Raw genomic sequence first — 25164 nt, forward strand, 5'->3', positions numbered from 1 at the left:
TTTCAAAGTGCAGTTGCACTCCGCAAGGGCAGTTGCTCCACAGCTTAGTAAATAATGGATAGTTCTGCTGACTTCCATTATCCAATCACGTGTAAACAAAAATACTGTTTTTGTAATTTTCCTTGCACATGATTGGATGATGGATGTCAGCAGAGCTCTCTGTCATTTACTAAGCTCTGGAGCAACTGCCCTTGCAGAGCGCAACTGCACTTTATTTGTCTTTAGTAAATCAACCCCACTGTATCACCAAGACACAGTTCATTTAAAACATTTACTTATCTAGTTTGCGCTGTTTTGCCCATTAAGCAAACAGTCATTGGCATCTATAGATTTCTCTTAAAAATATAAACAGTGTGCAATTTAATTTTTTTTTATTTTTACCAGTACCAGTAGAGAAGCTGGCATTGCTGACTTCATCCAGATGAGTAAAGTCAAAGTAAAGTCACAGCTCCAATGTGTACAATTGTTCCTGATGAGTGACTTAGTAGTAGATCAGCATGACAGCTGGGGAACTACTATTTTTAGAAGCAAGGGTCACCAATGACAACCTTCATACATCCAAAATACAGATTTTCTTTAACACCTGTTGTCACATGGTGTTTACTCACACTTTGGTGCTGTGGTATATAGATAAGGCAAGTGCTGACAAGTAGGGATGAGCTGAACACCCCCTGGTTCGGTTCGCACCAGAACATGCGAACAGGCAAAAAATGTGTATGAACACGCAAACACCATTAAAGTCTATGGGACACAAACATGAAAAATCAAAAGTGCTAATTTTAAAGGCTTATATGCAAGTTATTGCTATAAAAAGTATACGGGACCCGGGACCTGCCCCAGGGGACATGTATCAATGAAAATCCTTTTTAAAAACTGCTGTTTTTTCAGGAGCAGTGATTTTAATAATGCTTAAAGTGAAAAAATAAAAATGAAATATTCCTTTAAATATCGTTCCGGGGGGGGGGGTTTCCTTAGTATGCCTGTAAAGTAGTGCATTTTTCTAGTGTTTAGAACAGTACCATATCAAAATTACATTTCTAAAGGAAAAAAGTAATTCAAAACTGCTTGCGACTGTAATGAATTGTTGGATCCCGGCAATATAGATAAAAATCATTGAAAAAAATGTCATGGGTCCCCCCAGTCCATTATCAGGCCCCCTTGGGTCTGGTATGAATATTAAGGGGAACCCTGCGCCAAATAAAAAAAAATGGCGTAGGGGTCCCCCAAAATCTATACCAGACCCTTATCCAGTCAAGCAACCTGGCAGGCCACGGGAAAAGGGGGGGTGAGTGCCCCCCCGAACCGTACCAGGCCACATGCCCTCAACATGGGGAGGATGCTTTGGGGTCCCCCCAAGCACCTTTTCCCTATGTTGATGAGGACAAGAGTCTCATCCCCACAACCCTTGCCCAGTGGATGTGGGGGTCTGTGGGCATGGGGCTTATCGGAATCTGGAAGCCCCTTTAAAAAGGGGATCCCCAGATCCCACCCCCCATGTGAATGGGTATCGCGTATATTGCACCCCTAAACATTTTCCAAAAAAGTGTCAACATTTAATTTTTTTTAAAAAAGCCTGCCCTGCGATATCCATTCATCTTCAATCACGCTGATGGACCGAGAAAACCCCCCCCGAAAAACCGCAACTACCCCAACTCCATGGGATGCTCCCGCTGATTGAATCCTCTTTGCAAAGACAGCTGTTATATAGCCACGTCACATGACATCAGAAGGGGGTGGGGTCATCTATTTAAAACACCGTGTGGCCCCGTCCTCAGCTATATAACAGCTGTCATTGCGAAGAGGATTCAGTCAGTGGACATGTTGCGTTTTTTTTTTCTGTTGGCGCTGTGATTGAAGATGAATGGACATCGCTTTTTTTTTATTGGGACTTGTCCCAAATTGTCTATTGTCATTTTTAAAATGTTGACACTTTTTTGAGTGAATGGGTAGGCCATACCCATTCACATGGGGGGGGTGGGATCTGGGGGTCACCTTGTTAAAGGAGGCTTACAGATTCTGATAAGCCCCCTCGCCATTGTCCCTCACAACCATCAGGCAATGGTTGTGGGGATGAGGCCCTTGTATCCATCAACATGGGGACAAGGTGCTTTAGGGGGACCCCACAGCATCCTCCCCATGTTGAGGGCATGTGGCCTGGTACGATTCAGGAGTGGGGGTGCTCTCTTATCCCCCCTCTTTTCCTGTGGTCTGCCAGGTTGCATGCTCAGATAAGGTATGGATTTTTGGTGAGACCTCAGGCCATTTTTTTATTTTGGTGCAGGGTTCCCTTTAAAATCCATACCAGAGCTGAAGGACTTGGTATGGATTTTGGAGGGACCCCTACTCCACAAAAAAAAATTGGAGCAGAGCTCCTCTTAATATACATACCAGACCTGAAGGGCCTGGAATGGATTTGGGGGGACCCCAAGCATTTTTTTGTTATTTTGCTGCGGTGTTCCCCTTATTATTCATACCAGATCCAAAGAGCCTGGTAATTTACGGGGGGGGGGGGGGGGGGACCCATGCCATTTGTTTCAATGATTTTTATCTGTATTGCCGGGATCTGACAATCCATTACAGCCGCAAGCACTTTTAAATTACTATTTTTACTTTATAAATATCATTTTGATACAATATTGTTCTAAACACGGAAAAATGCGCATACTAAGGACACACCCCAGGCATGATACTTAAAGAAATATTTCATTTTTATTATTTAAGCATTATTAAATCACTGCTCCTGAAAAAAACGTCAGTTTGTAAAACAATTTCTTGCATTGATACATGTCCCCTGGGTCAGTACCAGGGTCCCTGTGCACTTTTTATGGCAACCATTTGCATATAAGCCTTTAAAATGAGCACTTTTGGTTTTTCATGTTAGTGTCCCATTAACGGTGTTCTGTGGCTTTTGAATTTGCCGTGAACAACGCATAATGTTCGCTGTTTGGCGAACAGGCGAACACCTGATGCTCGTGTCAAACTTACATTCGACTCGAACATCAGGCTCATCCCTACTGACAAGGATCTAAATATTGTAAAGAGGCATCTACATCAATTAACACTCTGTCCAGTAGCAGGATACACACATTTTACAGAGTCAAACATTCCCATAGACGCCCTCCTAAATCTTGTGGACAGCCTTCCCAGAAGAGTTGAAGCTGTTATAGCTGCAAAGGGTGGGCCAACTCAATATTAAACCCTACGGACTAAGACTAGGATTCCATTAAAGTTCATGTATGTGTGAAGGCAGGCATCACAATACTTTTGACAATATATATATATATATATATATATATATATATATATATATATATATATATATATATATATATATTAGGAACGGTGTTAACATTCAGCATTCTTTTGTATGAAATTCAATATCAGCTTCCATCATTTTTACTTGTGTGTCTTGTTTACTGATATATTTTTTAAATGTTTCTGAAGACAGATGTCAACTATTTTCTTTCTTACACTTGATAAAGCTTTAATCTGTGGTCATACTGAAGTCTGTGTTTAATTCCTTTGGAGAGCTAACAATAGCAGAATCTAGACTGCGACACTGCAGCTGTCTGAAGCACTAATGAAAGCAACAGAATGCAGACATTTCTACTTCAATAAGAATATTAGACCAGGAAGTGAAGTATATGAATGAAACTCATGGGTAGAAGCACTTGTTAATTTTTTATCTCTGTACTTGAGACTATAGTGTCTCTGGGCTTCTTCTGTATTCTCAGCTGTTCATACCATATTGCTGAGCTGTGTGCAATCTGATCTGTTGATACTTAAAACAGCTTGGAATGTCTTGGCTGTCATCTTGACTGTACTCTAATGTTAGTGAGTTTTTCCTTAGTGACATTTGTCTATGGGTATATGTTGCGTGTTCTTTGGTTGGACTGGAAAATACTAGACTAGAGAGCATCATATTTAATTATAAATGCCCATCCAGCCAATACACAGTACTTCCAATAATTCCTCTATTTGTTCACTCTTTTCTGTTTTATCAGAATTTACAGGATTACAATTTAAGCTGGATTGGCCAATATTAAAGAGGAAGTAAACTCTCCCACTCTGATGCATCTTTTCATTTAGTCCATTATAATAAGTAATTATCAAACTATAGCCACTGTAATCCAGCCCAAATCGCATATTACTTACTGTTTAAAGAAACTTTAAAAAAATTGTTTCCAGGGGTTAGGCAGCTCCATCTTAAGTATTGTTTTCTGAGTCCACAATGGAGTGTATTTCCACCCTTACATTGAGCATTTCCTGTACTGTTAACCATGCCTCCTTATCAATCCAACGTTTCTATGGCAACCCTGCTTCCCTGTTCATAGCTGACTTGTTTATTTGATAGTATTTACTTGTGCTGATTACCTAGTGTTTGCCTGTATGAGTCCTATCAGCTTCAGCTGATAAGACTGCAGTACTGCTGTCCCATTCCCTGCTTTACACTTTATGTGAGGTCACATGATCACATGGTGTGTAGAAGGAAGCTCTGAATGACTCTGCAGCCTGCTGGGAGTTCAGTGTTGTGTGCCGTAGGAAGTCCTGATAACAGATAGATAAGACATAGAGAGTGTGCTGTAAATCAGGGGAGATCTGGGCATGCTCAGTGATGTCATTCCAAAGAACAAAAAGGATTACAACAATACTAAGCAAGTAAGGAGATATCTACAAGCAGTGTTCATTAGGGTTTTTTTATGCTGATTCACATGGGACAAAGTTGTAGGGGAGGGTTTACAACCACTTTAAGGAAGCAAAAAATCCTGGGCATAGTCCCAAGGATTTCTCCGCCCTTCTACCCTAGCTCATGAAATGGCTTAAAAATGTTTTTCTTTATGTAAATTGGAAGAATTCTGTTCACAGGGCACTTATGACATTACATAGATTGTTTTTAAGAGATTCCCAATTCTTATTATCTATCTCTGTCTTCAGGCTTTTTTTCCCCCATGAATCCCCTTTAGTTCCAGGGCATTTTTGGCAATGGTTTGGATTCACACATTTTACTGTTTCCTATATAGTCTACCCTAGTGTATTATATTTTATTTGCAACATTTGGTGGCAGGTTTAGATGCATATATTTTTATTTCCTTGGATTTTTATTGGCAATAAATTGTAAAAAAAAAAAAATGCATTTTCTTGTAATTTAAGTATGCATTTTATTTAAGGGAAGCTTTACTCCTTTTTGGCTCTACATTACAATGCATGTAGTTGGTAAAATCTGGTTTGCGTAAATTGTTAGCGTAACATCAAGACAAGATATAGTTGGGTTGTTGAGAGCATAAATTAGCATGATGGTGACATTTTCACAGGTTTCAGATCACAAAAAATTAGAATGTCATTGTGTTCGCTTACGTGAGCATTTGATGCTTGTTCAGTGAACTCATGTGTCATCCAGATCTTCTGACAAGCTTGCTGGAATCTGGAAATGAACATGGGGAGGAAAAAATGGATTAATTTTTGGCATATACAGTACATGTATACAGTATATACTGTTTACACTGTGTATAAATACTTATATATACACTTCTAATAGTGATCTATTGCTAGTTAGAATCACTCAGCCATATCTCACTATAGATAGATCTATTGCTGCGTGGAGACATCGGACAGAGCGGAGACAGATCTGTCTTTATTATTATTATTTTACAGGATCTCTATAACACCAACAGTTTGCACAACACTTTACAACATGAGGGCGGGCAGTACAGTTACAATACAATTCAGTACAGAAGGAATCAGAGGGCCCTGTTCATTAGAGCTTACCATCTAAGAGAGAGGGTCAAGTGATACAAAAGATAATAACTGTGGGGGGTGAGCTGATGGAGAAAATAAAAGTACAGTTGTTAGGTGGAGGCAGGGTAGGCAGGATAGTCAGACAGATTGAGGTAGGAAGTTCCAAAGGATGGAAGAGGCTTGGGAGAAGTCCTGGAGGCGAGCGTGGGAGGAGGTGACAAGGGACCTAAAGAGGAGGTCTTGGCAGTAATGAAGGCTCTACATTCCGAGGAAGTGATGTGACATAACTGTGATGTCACATTGCTTCCAATTGCTTCCAGTGTAAACACAATGCATTAGAAGTTTGTTGATGACGATCTGCTACAGGTGCCCCTATAGGCTCCTTTCACAAGGAGTTGAGTCTGCCCTATCTATGAGCAGACCCCCTGCGGAATCAGAGCCAAATAGGATGTATGTCAGTTTTCTGACATTCGTGTCTGTTCAGTTTATGCCCAATGAATACGATTGGTGTTGTCCATTTACATTAGGCTACCTCAGATTTGTCAGATTTAGGTTTGGAAAAACAGAAAAGGATGTAGTCCTCTTTAATTTTTGTTCTGGCCCTGCACAGACTAGGAGGTGGGTAGGTGGGTGTAAACAGACTCAAGTTCATTTACATCTGCTTGTCCATAGGACTGGATGAAACTTCCTATCTGACAGGTGGACCTGATTAGAATGCCAATGTGAAAGGTTCCATAGAGTGCCGTGAAACAGGATCAGAAGCCCAGAAGCTGATTGTTTCAGCACTTGGGCTTAGTGCTGTGTGCAAGCTGTTGACCACTTGCTGACCTGCCGCCACAGTTGCACTGCGGCAACATGGCTTGGCTGCGTGAATCGCCGTTATCTTATGTTGCTTCCTTTTTTGGCCTCTAGGGGTGCTCAAACCAATCAATATACCCTTATTGCATATTTTTTACCAAAAATATATAGAAGAATACATATTGACCTAAACTGAGGAAAAATATATTTTTTTTATATATTTTTGGAGGATATTTATTATAGCAAAAAGTAAAAAATATTGAGTTTTTTTTAAATTGTCGCTCTAATTTTGTTTATAGCACAAAAAATTAAAAACACAGAGGTGATCAAATACCACCAAAACAAAGCTCTATTTGTGGGAAAAAAGCATGTCAATTGTGTTTGGGTGCAACATCGCACGGCCGTGCAATTGTCATTCAAAGCATTGTTACATTGTTACACTGTGGGTCAAATGTACCTGTCAATTAATTCTTAATAATCTTAGGAGCATCTCAAACTAATGCCATTGACCCTAAGGGCTCCTTTACACTTGCTCCAACACACAGCTAGTTTACACTTGCTCCAAAACAAAGCTTTGGACAAGCTTTGTTAAAGCTCTCTGAATGCTAGTCAAAACTCGTGCTACTAAATAAAATGGTTAGCTTACAGCCCTGTTTACATCTTGCTTTGCTTTACTTCAAAAATGATACCCCATGTAGCTCTAATGGGGCTTCAAAGTGTCTTCAAATCCTCCATAGAAGCTTTAAGCCCCACTGAAGCCCCACCAAAGCCTCATTGAAGCCCCACAACGCTTTACCGAAGCCCCACCAAAGCCCCCCCCCCCCCCCCCAAGCCTCATAAAAGCCTCCTCAAAGCCTCATTGAAGCACCAAGCAAAAGCAAGGCATAAACAGCTAACCATTTTATTTAGTGACAGGAGCTTGACTGGCATTCAGAGAGCTTTAACAAAGTGTGTCTGAAGCCTTGTTTTGAAGCAAGTGTAAACTATCCCAAAAATGATTAGATTACAGTCCTGTTTACACCTTGGATTTTCTTTACTTTGCTTTAAAAATTATACCCCATGTCAGTTTTAGGGATGAGCCGAACACCCCCCGGTTCTTACCAGAACCCTTCGAACTGACCCAAAATTCGTACAAACTTTAGAACCCTATTAAAGTCTATGGGACTCGAATGTTCGAAATCAAAAGTGTTAATTTTAAAGGCTAATATGCAAGATATGCAACAGACAACACCAGCAGTAAGGGGTATCTTCAGGTGTATACTGTGCTGGAGGCACACAACACCCACTTTAACTCCTGCAGATGCCTGTATTAGGGAACACCAGCAATAAAGGGTAGATACAGGTGTATACTGTGCTGTGCTGGAGGCACACAACACCCACTAACTCCTGCAGATGGCTGTATTAGAGAACACCAGCAATAAAGGGTAGATACAGGTGTATACTGTTTCGGAGGCGCACAACCCCCTCGAACTCCTGCAGATGCCTTAAATAGAGAAAAACAGCAATAAAGGGTAGATACAGGTGTATACTGTGCTGGAGGCACACAATACCCCTTTAAATTTAAGATGCCTGAGAAAATAACACACTGTCCCTGCCTATCTAGCTCTTTCCCTGCATGCTGGAACACACTACACAAGGCCGCCGCGCTGGCAGCCTTATATAGTGTGGGGCATGTACTAAACCCCCTGAGCTATAATTGGCTACAGGCATCGTGCATGTGGCCAATTATGGCTCTCCTCACTGCCGGCGCTGTGATTGGCCAAGCATGCGGGGTCACAGTGCATGCTTGGCCAATCATGAGCCAGCAATGCACTACGATGGCGTAGTGCATTGTGGGCCGTTCGTGCCACACAAATTTGGTGCGAACGGTCCACAAAGTTCTGAATTTGCCGAACAGACGAATGGCTGATGTTCAACTCGAACATGCGTTCGAGTCAAACACCAAGCTCATCCCTAGTCGCTTCAGTGGTGCTTCGAATCATCTTCAAAGCCTTTATAGAACTCTATGACAAAACTTGCTTGAAGCATCTGCAGCTTTTGAGAGGCCTTAATTCAGCTTTAGCTCCACTTTGTTTTGAAGAAATTGCAGATATGAGCTATACACACACACACACACACACACACACACACAGGGCATCTGTCAGGCTTCAACAGAACATTACAGAAGCATCACTGTAGCATTACCAAAGCTACATCAAAGCACCAAAGAAGCTTTTAAAAACACATCTTAAAAGCAGGTTGAAGTGGTAGAGCTTTAATGCGTGTTGAAGCCAAATCAAGTGTAAATGAAACCTTAGAGTTCTCGTATCACTCTAAATTCAGCTAAAAAGACAGGAAGGTGTCTATATGGGCTTATTTACACTTGCTTTGGCTTCAACACACATCATTAACACAATATGTTTTTTTTATGTGTTTTTGATGCTTCGTTGGTGCTTCGATGATGCTTCAGTGGTGCTTCAAGCGAGCTTTGTCATAGACTTCTATGGAGGCTTTGAAGATGCTTTGAAGCACCACTAAAGCGGCATGGGGTATAATTTGTGAAGCAAAGCCAAAGCAAAGAAAAAGCAATGTGTAAACAGGACTGTAAGTTAACCATTTTATTTAGTGACAGGAGCTTTGAGTAGCATTCAGAGAGTTTTAACAAAGCCTGTCCGAAGCCTTGTTTAGAAGAAAGTGTAAACTAGCCCAAACCCACCAAGTGAACAAGCACAGTTCTTTTCGCATGAAATGCGTCAACTGATCATCATTGCAATTTTGTCTGGCTCATGACAATAAAGACATTTCCACAGCATCTTTTGGATTCAAGTATGCAAATAATCTTTTCTTCTCTTCTTGATATTGCCTCCGGTCATGAGCCGGGATTAGCACCTTGGATCGGGTATGTCCATTTTTTGCCTGAAGCGGTGTGTGCACCCCTGTTCTGTTCACCAAGTGATACATCTATGTGTAAATTACATGTATAGTTGGGATCACTGAATCACAAAGCTATAATAAACTGTTTACACTGTACTGTAATAATTCTAGCATTTCCCTTTACGTACAAGTACAATACTGTTGCTAATATCCCTTAAGGCTAGGTACACACCTATGTGATTGGTGTGGGTCACGATTGCATCGGCATAGCATCCCTTTCATTTGAATGGGCTGCTCTACCTGTGGGAAAAGCAGGAAAAAGGCCCCTGCGCCTTTTAAAAAATGCAGTCGCACGGAAATCGCCTGGTGCTTTCCCCAACCGGAAAACTGTGTTTTCAGATGCGTGGGGGTGTCATTAAGAATTAATAGCAGCTCCGCACGTTGGCTGAATAGCAGCATGGTTTGCCTTTGGGTGCCTGCTGGCGCAGGAATTTATTTGATTTACACACATTCCAGCACCCACATATATAATAGCCAAGCCTTAGGTTGTGTACAGGTTTAGAATGAAAGGCATACATAGCTTTTTTCAGAAGCACTATATATTGACTTCTTAGTACAAACTAATATTTTCCAAAGCATTTACCTTTCAATAGATCAGTTTATGATGATTGGATGAAATCTGGTGATATAAAGGTGAAATCTAATACAGTACAGAACAAATGCTGGAACACTTCTCCCTGACTTTCTTTGCTCTTATCTTTACAAATCACTATACACTACAGTTCTATTAAATGACAGTACCTTAGGTAGTTGGAATATTTCCTTTTTCCTGGCATCCTCCATGCACAAAGATATAAAATCATCTTAAAGTGAATCTGGCTGTTTTGTGAGCTGGACTGGTGATGATAAACAGGTTATTACACATTTCTTTATAGAGAACTTGTACATGCACCCCCACATTCCTTTCTCGGATAAAGTACATTAAATCAGCATAGTAATAAACAGAGATCACTAACTGTACTTTTGGCACATCAGTGGATGGAAGATCAATGGACATCTCACAACACTGCATACAATGCACATATCTTCTGTACCTGCATTAGGGGTGTCTGCAGCCACTTTTGCTATCAATGATATTACACTTTTCTCATAGAGTAACTTCAAGTTGTATTTAGGTAAATAGAAATGTTTATTTATGGCATTCCTAGTACTTTAAGCTGTCTATTTTACAAGCACTGTATTAGTAGAATGAAACATTTTCTTTCCAATGAGTGCCATCAAGTGGCGTACCTGGGAAACGCAGTTGTAATTATTATGCATAGGAAAAGATGATATCATATACTGCATATAATGTACAAAAAAAAAAAAAGTTGTATGCAACATATCCATGTTTTTACCATTTTAATAGGTTTACATGAATATACTTTTCTGTACGGAGTAGAGTGGTGTGTTATTGTCAATCACTTGAAACACTAGCACATGTTTAAAGGGTGTACATACTTATTGTTTGTCATGGAGTTCTGAGGCTTGCATTTTCTTTAGCAGCTGAAAAGTCATTGGGATTGATTTACTAAAGTCAATAGGCTGTTCATTTTACAAATAAATTAACCCAAGAGCTTAGTGACTTGGGTAAAGTTCTGCTGACTTCCATCAGTCAATCATGTGCAAGCAAAAATGCTGTTTTTTTTATTTTCCTTGCATATGATTGATTATTCGTTTCAAAGTGAAACTTCACATCACATTCACTGAGCTTGGGGGGAAATTCCCTTGCAAAGTGCAATTTCCCTTGCAAAGTTAACAACCTATGGTATTTCACTTTAGTAAATCAACCCCATTGGCTGCATCTGATGTATAAATCCTGATAAAAAGTAGAACTAAAGATGAAACTGTTCCTTTAATTTTGAATAGAGTAAGGGAGAGTTAAAACCCTTGTCAGTTCTTTTTTGTCATCTGTGTTTCCTTGGGGAGAGTTCCCTTTACCTCTTGTCCCATAATCAAAACAACAAGTGAAATACAAGTAAGAGAATCCCTGGTTGCCACCAGGGTCATCAGAACTAGTGTCCCTATTGGAAGATTTCCCCTCTATTCCTCTTCTGGTGGCAACCTAAAATGTGTGATTTTCCTACACTGTTACCCTCGGTGATAACAGTGAACATGACAAATATAGAGGAGCAGGGGCGGACTGAAAACTCATGGGGCCCCCCGGGCAATAGGAGATTATGGGGCCCTCAGGCAATCAGAGATTATGGGGCCACACAGTATACACACGCAGAATACAATCACACAGTATACACAGACATGTTTCTATTGACTGAGAAGGTACTGGAGAGGTTGGGCAGCTATAATCTCAGGATTTTTGGACCAAAAGGATGTCGCTAAGGGACATTTCAGAGTCAGATTTAATTGAAAAAAAAACACATATTTTTACATATTGTCCCTGGTTTTACTGAGGCTGGCAACCCTGATGGGACCCCCTAGTGGCCTGGGGCCTTCGGGCAGTGCCCGAGTGCCCAAATGGTCAGTTAGCCCCTGGAGATTAGCAATATTCCTAAAGGGGGCACAGACAGCAGCAAAACCCTGAAATGGGTGTTAACCTCTTATCAGTCTAAACAAAAAAAAAAAAAAAAAAAAAATATATATATATATATATATATATATATATATATATATATATATATATATATATATATACCTTTAGTTATACTTCAAAAGAAGAATAAGAAAAAAAACAACTATGAGCAAGTAATAAATCCAAGAAATATCTATGAAAGCAGACTCTTGGTAAGTGATGTATACTTTATCTGTTTTCTTTTCTTTTTTTCAGAGCTACCATAAATGACACTGCTACTTACACAGCAGTGGCAAGAAATGTGCATGGCCAATCATCCACCAATGCAGCTGTCATTGTCAGAAGTAAGTAAATTGTCATCGAGGATATAAAATGATTTAACACAGTCCCTTTGGGGAATCGATTCAAACATAAAATGCTTTTTGCCACAATCAGAAAACAGTGGGAAACCTAAGAACATTTGTGCACTTGTGGTTCTAACAGTTAATCTTTGATAGATCACTTATTTAGATAAAGGTAATTTGGGATATATCTGATATGTGCCCTTGCAGCAGTGTTTTAGAAATGTTACAGGTGCATAGAGAAAATCCTCTAGGGGCCCTATGTGTAACTGTAGAGTGACATAGGAAGTGTGACAAATTGTTATAAAATAAATGTATTGCAGGTCTGTGTTAGGATGCTATCAATGCCATTGGTATTCCTGCTAGTTACTGCACAGGGTTCCCAGGTGGGATTGCCTTAAAGCTGGACATCTGAGAATTGGCGTCTGCTATAGCAATTCTACTCAGGCATTTGCAGTCATTCACTGACTCAATGAAGCAAGCAGAGTGCCATGAAAGTTCGATGGGAAGGTACAAAGAATAACAAGTAGAAATGCTTAGCATTGGGTGTAGACATTTTTCAGTCTGCTGAAATGTTTGCATGTAGTAAAACAGAGTTCAGCAAAAAAAAAAGATCAAACTGGGCATCTGGCCTTGTGGCTAACAGGCAGGTCTCTGATCTTTTGTCACAACTAACGAGGGGTACACAGGTTCACACATTCTAAATCACATCAATAATACAGTACATATGGCCTGCTGACTTTTCTTGTCAGTCTTGAGAGAGGCAGCAGCTTTGTATAGAGATGCTGCCTGCTGACCTGACAACATGTTAGGAGAGATAGGGACTTCACTGCTGTCACAGCTTGCCAATTAGCCCCCTGCTTTGACTTACTAATAATCACTGAACATAAGAGATAATCACTGATATATATGCTGCCGTGCAGATTGCTTGTAGAATAGTTACTTTTTTATTTTAATTATCAATTTAAAATAATCTGTGCATAAAGTTTGATTTGAATATGCTTAACACACTGTACTATTTTTTGTTATAGGATTCAGAGGAGAAGAAGAGCCCCTTCACCCTGGTTTGGTGCCACATTGTAAGTAAACCCTATTTCAGCATATCTATAGCAAAGGTGGATGACCTGACCAGACACTGATTCTGAGTCCAAAACATTTATTACAAAATGTAAAAGTCCTTAACAGAACGCAGCACACACAAAGAGAAAATGTTGATGCGTTTCACACAAGTGGGCACTTAAACATAACAAGCTCTATGTTGTGATTAAGCCCCACTGGCATAAAAAAAACACAACATTTGCTCTGTGTGTGTGCTGTATTCTGTTATAGTTACATAGTTACATAGTTAGTAAGGTTGAATAAAGACACCAGTCCATCCAGTTCAACCTGAGTGAGTGTCTACAATTGCCCCTATCCCTGTACATTGCACACTCACATCAGTCCCTACCCTCAAGGAGCCCACAATTCAAGGTTGCCATTCATATACTAGGGCCAATTTTGGACAGACGCCAGTTATGGACTTTTACATTTTAGAATAAATGTTTTGGACCTTATCAGAATCAGTGTGCTATTGAGGTTCTGTGTTGCAAGCAAGACCAGCACCTGGCAAGTTTTGGGGTTGGAATGAATAATGGTCTGACTCGGAGTGGTATATAGTGTTTTTGGACTTATTTCAGTATTGAACGGCAAGCAATAGAAATGTCTATGATAAATAAACATCAACTTTTTTGGTGTTTTTTTTTTTAATGTCTACGTTTATATTGCTTAGAGCAGTAGGCATCTTAAATTACAATACGTTGTAAATTGATGCAAACCTGTTTGCAATGTAGTCATTGCTGTACCATTAGTTTAGGTCAATTTTAAAAATTTCATATCATATCATTATTGGGTGTTATCTTTGTCTACACAGTGAATCATAAGAAAAAGAGCCAAACAAATATGAAGCATATATGTCCACTAAGGGGTTTATTTACTAAAGCTAGAGAGGGCAAACTTAGTGTCACTTCTGCAGAGAAACCAATCAGCTTCAAGGTTTATTGCCAAAGCTTATTTAATCAAGCTGAGTTTAGAAGCTGATTGGTTTCTATGCAGAAATGTGACTATTTTTGCCCTCTTTAGCTTTAGTAAATAAACCCCTATATGACCACTATACAGGCATACCCCACTTTTAAGTACACAATGGGGTTTATTTACTAAAGCTGGAAAATGTGAAATCAGGCTCACTTCTGCATAGAATGAGCCTGATTTCACAATGAGCAATGAGCTTCCAGGTTTTATTACCAAAGCTTAATTGAACAAGCTGGGGTTAGAAGCTCATTGATTTCTATGCAGAAGTGAGACTGATTTTGCACTTTCCAACTTTAGTAAATAAACCCCATTGTGTACTTAAAAGCGGGGTATGTCTGTATGTAGTGGGTCCAAACCCCACTGCCAGGTTAGCCCTGAGATTCACCTTTTTCCTAGTGCAGCCCACCAAAGGCTCATCTTGCCTAATCATCAACTGGATAGGAAGAAAGGATGGAAGCACACATCAAAGGTTTTTTAATTTCAAGTACGATAGAAACGATTCATCTTCACCCCCCCACAAGCCATGCCGCCGCTCTAACGCTTTTCACATTTCATGGGCTTAATTGTAGAATTCTATGATTAAGCCCATGATGAGTGAAGTGTGTTAGAGGGGCATTGATTGTGAGGGGACAAAGCTAAAGCCTTTATATCATACTTGAAACTTAGTGGCTTTTGGTGTGCGCTTCTAACATTTCTTGTTATCCGCAAGAAAAAGATTGTCACAAATTACTGCAGCTGGATGGTCACAAAATGTGCTTAATGTACAGTTTACTAACAAACAGGCTACCTAAATCTGAACTAAATTTTAGATATTAAAGCGGGGTGGAACTTCTGCTCATCTGAACTCTCCCCCCCCCCTCCAGTGTCACATTTGGCACCTTTCAGGGGGAGGGGGTGCAGATACCTGTCTAAGACAAGTATTTGCACCCACTTCCGGGCATACACTCCCACGGGAGTCTATGCCGTTTCCTGTCCCGCCGTGCTGTCTGCTGGGACACACACGGGTCTTAGAGACAGCGCGGACCATTCCTAGTGTGCTGCGCGACTCGCGCATGCGCAGTAGGGAACCGGGAAGTGAAGCCACAATGATTCACTTCCTGATTCCCTCACCTAGAATGGTGGCGGCAGCAGCCGAGACCCGAGCGATCGATCAGGTATTGCTGGATACAGAGAGGATGCAGGGAGAAGTTACTTACCTTGTCCCCTGGATCCAGCGATTTCCTCCACGCTGTGTGATCAAGCTGTCCTCCGCTCGATTCACACAGTGCCCGAGTGCCGCCGAGCTCCGTTCCCTGCGACATTACGGTGCACGGGAGCGGAGATCGGCGCCAAATTAAAAAAAATAAAAACACACAAAACACACACAGTACTGTAATCTATTACACACCCCCTTTGTCCCTAGTGGTCTGTCCAGTGCCCTGCATGCACTTTTATATTATAAATACTGTTTTTTCTGCCTGGAATTTGGAGATTGCCCATAGCAACCAAAAACTGTCCCTTTATGTCAAAAGTGATTTTAGATCAACTAGAAAACAGCGATAATAAATTAGAATCACTTGCAGAATTGAGTGATAGCGATTTGTGGGGAAATTCGTCATCAAACACTGAATCTAATGACAGCGACAATTCTGCAAATGAGCACATTTCAGTGTTTTTGGATTTGATTACATTATTGAATAATTTTTATTATTATTTATTATATTATAAACTTTACCATACCAGGGATGTCTGCTAGACTCTGGTTTGAACAGATTTAAGAGAGTTATTCCTAAGAATTGCAGGCCTACAATATAAAACGCCAAATTTCCATGCAAAATAATTGTACCGCTTTCAGCACCTAAAATCAGAACTAATCATACCGCCAGGGAGGTTAACTTATTTTATTTTTTACTGTATTACTGTGCCTACGTCTAAATTGGAATATTGTGACAGTTTGCAATACAATACATTAATGTAAAATAAATATATACTATATGACTTAATTTTCTTTGAAGAATAAAAAGAAATGTGGTTGTTATTTATATAGAAAAAAGTAGGCTGTTTGCACCTTCCACCTACAGGCACCACCCTACTGTGCAATATGATAAATCTAACTCTGTCCATGACCCATGCTTTTTCAATGTATAATTATTACACACCATTTCCTTTCAGTGCCCCTGACAGCTGCAGTTTGTTTTACCCACATTGAAGTTCAATTTCTGGAAACTTTTGGTGTGACGTTTGGAGTTGAGGGTGAAACGCTAACTTTGTCATGTTCAGTTCTTTTAACTCCTGACCTTACCAGACTGCGACCAGAGGCAGAATGGTACAGAGATGGTGAGCATTTTTTGAAAAACCTTATTAGTGTTCTTAGTGTTTTTACATGTGTGCTGCTAGCAGGTTTTAATCAATAGTGTAAAAAGCAGTCAACAGATTACCTTTAAGTGCTGATTCACACTGGTTCAATTTTTGATGCACCTTGAGTCGCACAGAATCACATTTTAAGGAAAATCACATTATTTTCAAAGGTGCTCATTCACATCAATGTGACTCTGTCTGGTGCAATTTTGGAAACGGTTCCTGTGCTACCAGTGCAATCTCAGTGCAATTTGGCTCTATAGAATATGCTAACCACATCCAAAATCACATCAAAGTTGTACTACATAATCGCACTGAAAATCACTTTAAGGTCGCTTTCGTAATAGTGTGAATCAAGCATTAATCTGTATAGGAACAAGTACTGAAAATTGTATATATTTAATACCTATTATATTTGTTGCATGTTATTTCTGTATAGCTAAGCTACACAACAGTTTTCATGCCGGAATGGATTTTCAACCACCAGGGTAGATATGGTTATTTAAGAATATTTAGTAGAATATGAAGAGTTGATCTGCTAGTATAGAGTGCACTCATAATGCTGATGTATCAATGTGTTTTTACTAAGAGTAATGCTGCGTACACACAACTGGACTTTTCGACGGACCAGGTCCGACGGTCTTCCTAAAAGACTTTCGGCGGAGTTACGACAGACTTTCCGAATGAACGGAGTTCGAAGTTTATAGCCAGTAGCCAATAGCTGCCCTAGCGTCGGTTTTTGTCCATCGGACTAGCATACAGACTAACTGATTTTTCGACCAGACTCAAGTCCATCGGAAAGATTTGAAACATGTTTTAAATCTAAAGTCTGTCTGATTTTAAGACAGCAGAGGTCTGATGAAGCCCACACACGATCGAATTGTCCGGCAGATTCGTTCTGTCAGACCCAGTCCATCGAAAATTCTGATCGTGTGCACGCAGCATAAGTGTTATTTACCCAAAGCCACTAATCAGATTCCAACCTCTGTAGCACCCACTAGAGACTATCAGGGACCAGAGGCCAGGCAGGGTGATATTTCACCTCAGGGTCCATTCGTTGACTTATAATGGGGTTGTGAACAGATGGGCACCAGTCACTTTAAGACAGTTTATTAGAGCTTAATAAGGCTAATAAACTCAAGAGGATCAGGATACAAATTCTCTGGACACTATCCATCAGACAAAGTTAAACCCCTGGTCCTCTAATCCAGGCAATCACCTTCCTGTTCTACTTCCCCTGGATATACCTTCCGGCAGGATAACCGGAAGCTTCAGGCCCCAGGCTTGGGCCTTTTTGTAACTCAGCACACCCTCCCCTGGCAGTAGGCCTGGGAGGAAAAGAACATTGGTGGCAACACCTCCTCACCAGGCAGGTGAGGCAAAAGAGCTTCCAGAAGGTACCTCTAATTACTTATATCCTCCCACAGCCTGCACCACTGGCAATAAACCTCCTAGTGGTTGGCCAGGGTGTTATTAAAATACATAACTCAGGTCATTGCAGTTTCCCACACTATTGCCAGAGACTTCCCCCAGCAGCAGGCAGAAGCAAACAATAATGCCCAAGTTAGGGAAAAACAGTAAAAGACTACATTTAAATTGTCACGCATGCTAAGGATATTGTGGCTACACCTGGCTTGAAAATCTGAACGTGATCATTGGCGGTGGGGAAAATCTTCCACATTGATACTTTAGACGAGTAGTCTCCAAACTTTCTAAGCAAAGTTTACTGTCTAGGTTACTGTCCTTCAGGCTTTAGGGGGGCCAGGCTGTAGCCATTGCGAGTAGAAAATGCCTCACCATCAGTGCCCTATTATTGGTTATAATGGGAGGAATAGTGCCTCATTGTTGATATCAATGAGAAGAATAGTGGCCCATCGGTGATGTCAGTAGGAGGAATGGTGCTCCATCATTGGTGTCAGTTTGTGGAACAATGCCCACAAGGGCCACCTTAAGGCAAGTAAAGGGCCATGTCTGGCCCCCAGGCTGCAGTTTGGAGACCACTACTTTAGAGCTCTACCCCTTAAAACCTTGTATGGAAATTTCAGAAGTTTCCTATCATGTATCCAGCTGGTTCTGAAAGGATTTGTATAATGCAGCATTTGCGAAACTGATTTGTAGTCAGGGTCTGTATCTACTACATTTCTATCAGCACCTAGAACTTAACAACTACAGGTGTGTACAGTGCTAAAACCAATATACTTTGCTCAGAAAGGTTGCATGCAGTTTGTGTAATATATCTTGTCATGACATTTCACACAGAAAGTAAGGGCTGACATTTACAGCAGACATTTATTGTGAAGGAGATGTAAAACATTAACTTTATACTGACTTTTAGTTTTTACTCATTCAATACTGCAAGAGTATACAGCCATTTCAATGTTATGGTTTACAGGCATGGTCATTTTTTTTTTTTTTGGCCTGCAAGAAGCTCTCTTACCATTTTGTAATTTCGTTTTGGATAAAGTGGAAAAGGTTAGACTATCCATCAGATTTTTATTGCTGTTTATAGCCCTGCAGGGAAAATAAACCCCTCTGTCTTTGCAACAGCTGTCACTGGGATGTAAAGTGAGGAGGGGAATACATTTTTACTTATCACAGGAAAAGAAGGTAAAAGTACTTCTCCAACAGTAACTAATCTTTAAAAGATACTATTTCCTAGTTTTGGAGAGATTTTCAAGGGTACCTGAGGCCCACCAGAGGAAATGTGGGTGGGGACTCACCATATAATGGTGCAGGCAATGCTCCACTGTGAATAGTGAATTTAGAAGGTAATCTAACCTTAGGAAGGGAAATTTTCTCCTGTAGTGCCTTGTACACATGGTCGGAAAAGTCGACGGAAAAGGTCCGATCGGATTATATTATCGGAAAATCCGATCATATGTGGGCTCTGTCTGACTTTTTCCATCACAAATTAGGACGGAAAAAATTTGAGAGCAGGATCTAATTTTCTGACAAAAAAATCCGATCAGATTTTTCCTGATCGTTTGTAGAGAATTCCGATTGGACAAAGTGGCACGCATGCATAGATCAAATTACGAGACCAAAGCTATTGGCTACTAACCTCAACGTAGTCCCGTCATAACGAACGAACGGCGTCACGTTCCGAACGATTGGATTTTCTGACAACTTTGTCTGACCGTGTGTATGGAACACCAGTAGGACAAAATCCGTCGGAAAAAATCAGGCGGATTTTGTGGTCGGAATGTCCGACTGTGTGTACAAGACATAAGAGTTATTATGGGAAAAAGGTGAAGCTTTATCACCAATTCTTGTCTCCCCAACAACCCAAAATTTTCAGAATCCAATATCAAAGAGGCAGAAAGTGATGTGAAATCTTCTTAACAGGGGCACAGACAGTAAAGAAAACATTACAGGGATGTTAACCCTTCCCTATTCTATCCAAAAAAATATTTAAATTATACTTTTGGCTGGAGCTATACTTATAAAATGTACTTGTTTCAACTTACAAACAAATTCAACTTAAGAAGAAATCTACAGGCCCTATCTTGTTTGTAACCCAGGGACCACCTGTATTGACATTTTTAATAGCATGGCTCCACCATATTTTTTTATTACAGCACATTAAAATTTATGTTTCCCAGTTTAAATTTATTATAGCAAACAAGCATTATTTATATAGATGACAATTAACACAATATATACTGTACGATTCATGCACCTTGAGGAGCTTACAATCTTAAATTTAAATATATCTCGCATGCATACATATGCACACCGGAGCCAGTTTTAGACAGTTAATTTAGACAATTAATCTACCAGCATGTCTTTGGAGTGTGGGAGAAAGCCAATGCAAGCACAAGGAAAACACACAAACTTCGTGTCGGCATTTGAACTGCTGACCAGCAGAAATGCTAACCACTAAGCTGCCCACATTATGACAAAATATTACATTATATAAAGCTACAACAGCACATTATATCATCATAAAAGCCCATCATAGCAAATGATAACAAGCTGCAGCAAAATATATTACCAAATGGAACATCATAGAACATCCTTAGCACCACTGGCTGTCACCGCTGTCAATCTTCAATCATGACCGGGAATACTACACTGTAGTATTGCGATCTGAAGGCATGGCTTGAAGTGCTTGTGGGGTGCAGCGTAGAAGGGATGACATTGATGGTGGTGAGGAGGACACTCTATGTGGATAGCTTTACCCCCAATGCCTGCATACTTAGATGTGCATGTTTTAATCATCAACCATGTGAGTTGCTAAATGTTGTACCTTCATTAAATGTAACCAATTTGCTACACATAGATGCACCTCTCTTCTCTTTTATACTCAGTTGTGACATGATGCTACTTGTATATCAAGCCATCGCTCGTTTATTAAGTCAAAATTCATAGAAAAGAAAATTTGCTTGTCTTGCAAAACGCTCTCAAATGAAATTACTCTCATTCCAAGGTTTTACTGTACTTGATTTATGCACTACCACGAGTGTCAGCAATCATTAGCAAGAGTAATAAATACTTAGCACAGTCTATTTTGGCCTGGGCTTATGTAAATGTAAAAGGCACTTAATTCTTTCTTTCCAATTTGATTTTCTTTTAGATGTGTTGGTGAAAGAATCCAAATGGCACCAGCTGCATTTTGGAGAAGGTCGTACCACTCTGACACTGACACATTTGAATAAGGACGATGAAGGATTGTACACTGTAAGAATGGTCACCAGAGGCGGAGTCAATCAGCACAGCGGATTCCTCTTTGTAGCTGGTTTGTGTTTCAGTTTACTTTGTTTATCATTTACAGTTCTTAATTTTCAAACCATAGGTTCAAAAGAAACCTGTCAGGGTAAAAAAATAAAAAATATGAGCCATTGTTGACTTATTTTTGACATTCTTGTTCTAGGGTTGTCATTCTGATCATTGACCTGAAACAAGCTGACAAACCTGGAGGACACATGCTTGTTTCAGGTGAGTGATTCACCAAGTAGTGAAGCCAGGATCAGGATGATAATCCGGGACCATGCATTTCCAAGAGCAAGTTAACAATGGGAGCTACCATATTACTATGCTGCATTTTTCACACAAGACTTGAAAGTGTTACTAAATCCAGGACCCTGTATTCACTATATCTGGTCTTCCACAGTACAGAACATGGAAATAAAATTATTTTAGTAAATATAAACTTCTAAATACTCTTTCTCATCAGCAGTATATTGTAGTCTTGTAACTTCTGTGAGTGTCTGGTTAAAGCTTGTAGGGAAAGTTTTCATTCTGCACTAAAGTTGTCACCTTTTCTTCAAGCCAAACCCAAACACTTTAGCGGCCTGGGGCACTCATATTAATGTATTAATGCAGTGTGCATAGTGTGCTGCAGCGAACAGTGGGTGTGGCCTAGTTGCTCATGAGGACATTATTGCCCTGCCCCCAGTGATGCTTGAGCTTCCCCCAGACAGCCACTCGTAGCTCCCAGAGAACAATACATATTTGTGTAAGACTATCTTGGTTACCTGGTGACCTGGACATTCTATAGATAGGCAACGCCTATCCTCATATTGATTAGTGGTTCCAAATTAACAATAACTACTGCAGTAGGGAACAGATACAAAAGATACGTTCAGTATCCTTTCAAATAACTGTTTTGCTTTATCATGACGCAAGGTTTGAAGGCTTTTATACACATGATTACATAGGTATCCCATTAATATTACAATTGTATGTTTATGGTAACAAGGGGCGTTACATAGGCAGGCTAATTCTAACCAAGACTCGAAAGAATGCAAACACATACTGAAAACATTATTAGCGCTGTGTGCACAGCGAGGGCAGTGTGCAATCCATACAAAATAGAATACAATTATATACAGAACTTACAAATTTCCTTAACAGTCTCTTCTCTTTTGATCAATATTTTGATCACTAACCATACTTGGTATCACATTTAACCTGGAACCTCCACACGCTTAGGTGGAGGTAGTCCGGGCCCAAGAGGCAAAAACTGCATTGTGGAGAAAATAATAGCTGAGAAGCTTTTTAATTAGAAAATGACTTGTGAAAAACAAATGATTGATACAACATATTTACAGAGTACTGGCTGTACACCCCTGTGGCCAGAATGGCCTTCTAGCTTAATTGTTGGCATGCTGATTTATCAGCATATGTAAACACAGACAATTCTACATAAAATGGAAGACGTACAAAAGACAAATATGACTTCAACATGGCTAAACTACTTTTCAAATCAGATTGCTGTATATATATATATATATATATATATATATATATATGTTTATTTATGGTTGGAGCCCTATGGCCAATATGGATATGGATAACATTCAGAGTTAACATAAAACTTACCACATGAAATGGACCTAAAAGTGTGCCTTGGTCTAACATATGGTATACCAAAATAAGGGGGCATACCCTAGATAAGAAATGAGGAATGAAATGAAATAAACTATGAAATGAGATAAAATGAGTAATCTCTGAAGAGTATGAATACTTTGAGAAATGCCCTAAAAAGGGGAGGGTGGGTTATCGCGCACAGGAAACCAACAGAGACCACAGGCGAACAGGCTGGTTAAGATTTCCCCCGGCTCCTCCCATAAATTCAGGCAACCATACTGGCCTTCTTATTTATGGTTGGAGCCCTATGGCCAATACGGATATGGATAACATTCAGAGTTAACATAAAACTTGCCACATGAAATGGACCTGAAAGTGTGCCTTGGTCTAACATACGGTATACCAAAATAAGGGGGCAAAACATTCAGGTAGGGGATAGTTCTTTATTAATTTGAGTTTGATCATTGAGTGAGTTTAGTAAATGCCTGAGCCATTTCCACTATGTGGATTGGGAATGTACCGGGCGAAGCAGGCAGACTTCCACCTGCCTAGTCTTTTAATGACATGGACTGGGACCCCGTGATGGGACGCTGCTGAGGCTGCCCTAATGCGGAAGGAGTGACCCAAGTACTGGCTAGGGTTCAGGTGATAGTTGCGGAGAAGTATCCTCATGTGTTTCATGAACTAACAGGTACTCAAGGGCTTGATGGGAAAGGAAGAAGGGGACTGTTCGGGCAGTAGGGACAACAGTTGGTTGAGTGTGGCAACTGGACACCCGCTATTATTGGTTCTGTAAAGGTGGATGTCTATCCCGGAGCCTACTTGCTGGGTTTTTAGAAACCGCTAGGTGAAGGACGAAGTGATCTTTGTAGCAGACTAAGTGGCGTCTGCGTAGCACTTGGCCTGCTGGATTGCTGCAGGTGCACTCTCCAGGTTGCAAGAACCCGTAGTAGGCCAAATACCTGGCTGCTTGTAGGACCATACTGGGGGGGAGACCAAATGGAGAGGTAGTCAGGATGGTCCACATACCCCTAAGGATGTCACCCGTTTGGGTAAGTGTTTGGCGCTGACCACTGGTTGGATGTCACATAGCATGGCTCGAATTGCATGGGACATGAATAAGGAAGGTTTTTGGGGTCCCGTAAGGACAAAAAATGTTGGATGCCGGCTAGGTATAGCCGAAAAGTGTTGTGGGATAGGGCCAGCTGGGTATGACAGAAAGAGAAAAAGCCCAGTATCTGCTTGAAGTTTGATGTTTCCTAGGAGTGGTGTGTCAGGAATTTGTTGAAGGCCCTCCAGGCTGTCTGGTAGACTTTGAGGGTGTTTTGCGAGAGAGTGAGACGTTGATGAGCTGTTTGCAGATGTTGTGCTAATCGAAGGTCAGCTGAGACCAAGCAGGGATAGTGGCTGATACTGGATCGGCTCCGGGCACCTGTTCAAAAGGAGGTGTGGTTAAAACGTTGCATTCTGATATATCAGGGTGAACCCTTCATTACTGGTTCCAGTTTGCATAAATATATTACAATGGCTTGTTTTCTATCATGCTGTTCATGTTTAAAAAAGACAACTTTTTTCTGGCAATATTATAATAAATGATAACAATTCCCTGTGGTCGTGGAGAGATGTCCATAAATCCAAAATATTCTTCTGCTTATACCACTGCACTTACATAAAAAAGGGGCACATCATTTCACAATCCACACATTCTGCTTTGGATTTCAAAAAAAAAAAAAAATAAAAAAAAAAGGACCAACCATCTGTATATGACAGAACAGAAAGCCACATCAAAAACTATACAATTGTCTGTAGGTGGCATCTATCCTAACAGGGTGTGTGGACTTGATGTAATGGGTCCGTTATATTTACATTTTATGTATTGTTACTCTCACATCGTGGACCGCACATCAAGTTATCATCAACCCTTTAGATTTAATTTCTGTAGAAAAACTTCTTATGTATTCCATCCATCTCGGTTTTGTTAAATATTATGGCAGCTGTATTCCAATTAACAACCACATCTTTTTTTTTTTTCCTCTCAATAAGGGGTTATTGTATAAATCTAAAATTACAAATTCTTAATCTACGCTAATACCATCTTACAAATTCCCCCAATAACCTGGATTTAATTTCCAACCAAAGGTTGTCTAAACC

The 25164-nt window shown here is 40.3% G+C and overlaps 1 protein-coding gene across 2 annotated transcripts in view; it reads left to right on the forward strand.

The window, feature by feature from the left end:
• Positions 1-25164, forward strand: part of MYOM2 (myomesin 2) — a 235516-nt gene that overhangs the window by 70559 nt on the left and 139793 nt on the right. For both annotated transcript variants that reach the window (XM_077487771.1, XM_077487772.1), the window contains 4 exons: positions 12212-12300; positions 13329-13376; positions 16516-16680; positions 21278-21439. In XM_077487771.1, coding sequence (XP_077343897.1) covers positions 12212-12300; positions 13329-13376; positions 16516-16680; positions 21278-21439 — 464 coding nt within the window. The remainder of the gene's footprint in view (positions 1-12211; positions 12301-13328; positions 13377-16515; positions 16681-21277; positions 21440-25164) is intronic.

The sequence above is a fragment of the Lithobates pipiens genome, unplaced genomic scaffold (assembly GCF_037356315.1).
Source record: "Lithobates pipiens isolate NorthernLeopardFrog02 unplaced genomic scaffold, aLitPip1_a1.2 Scaffold_18, whole genome shotgun sequence".
Classification (NCBI taxonomy): domain Eukaryota; kingdom Metazoa; phylum Chordata; class Amphibia; order Anura; family Ranidae; genus Lithobates; species Lithobates pipiens.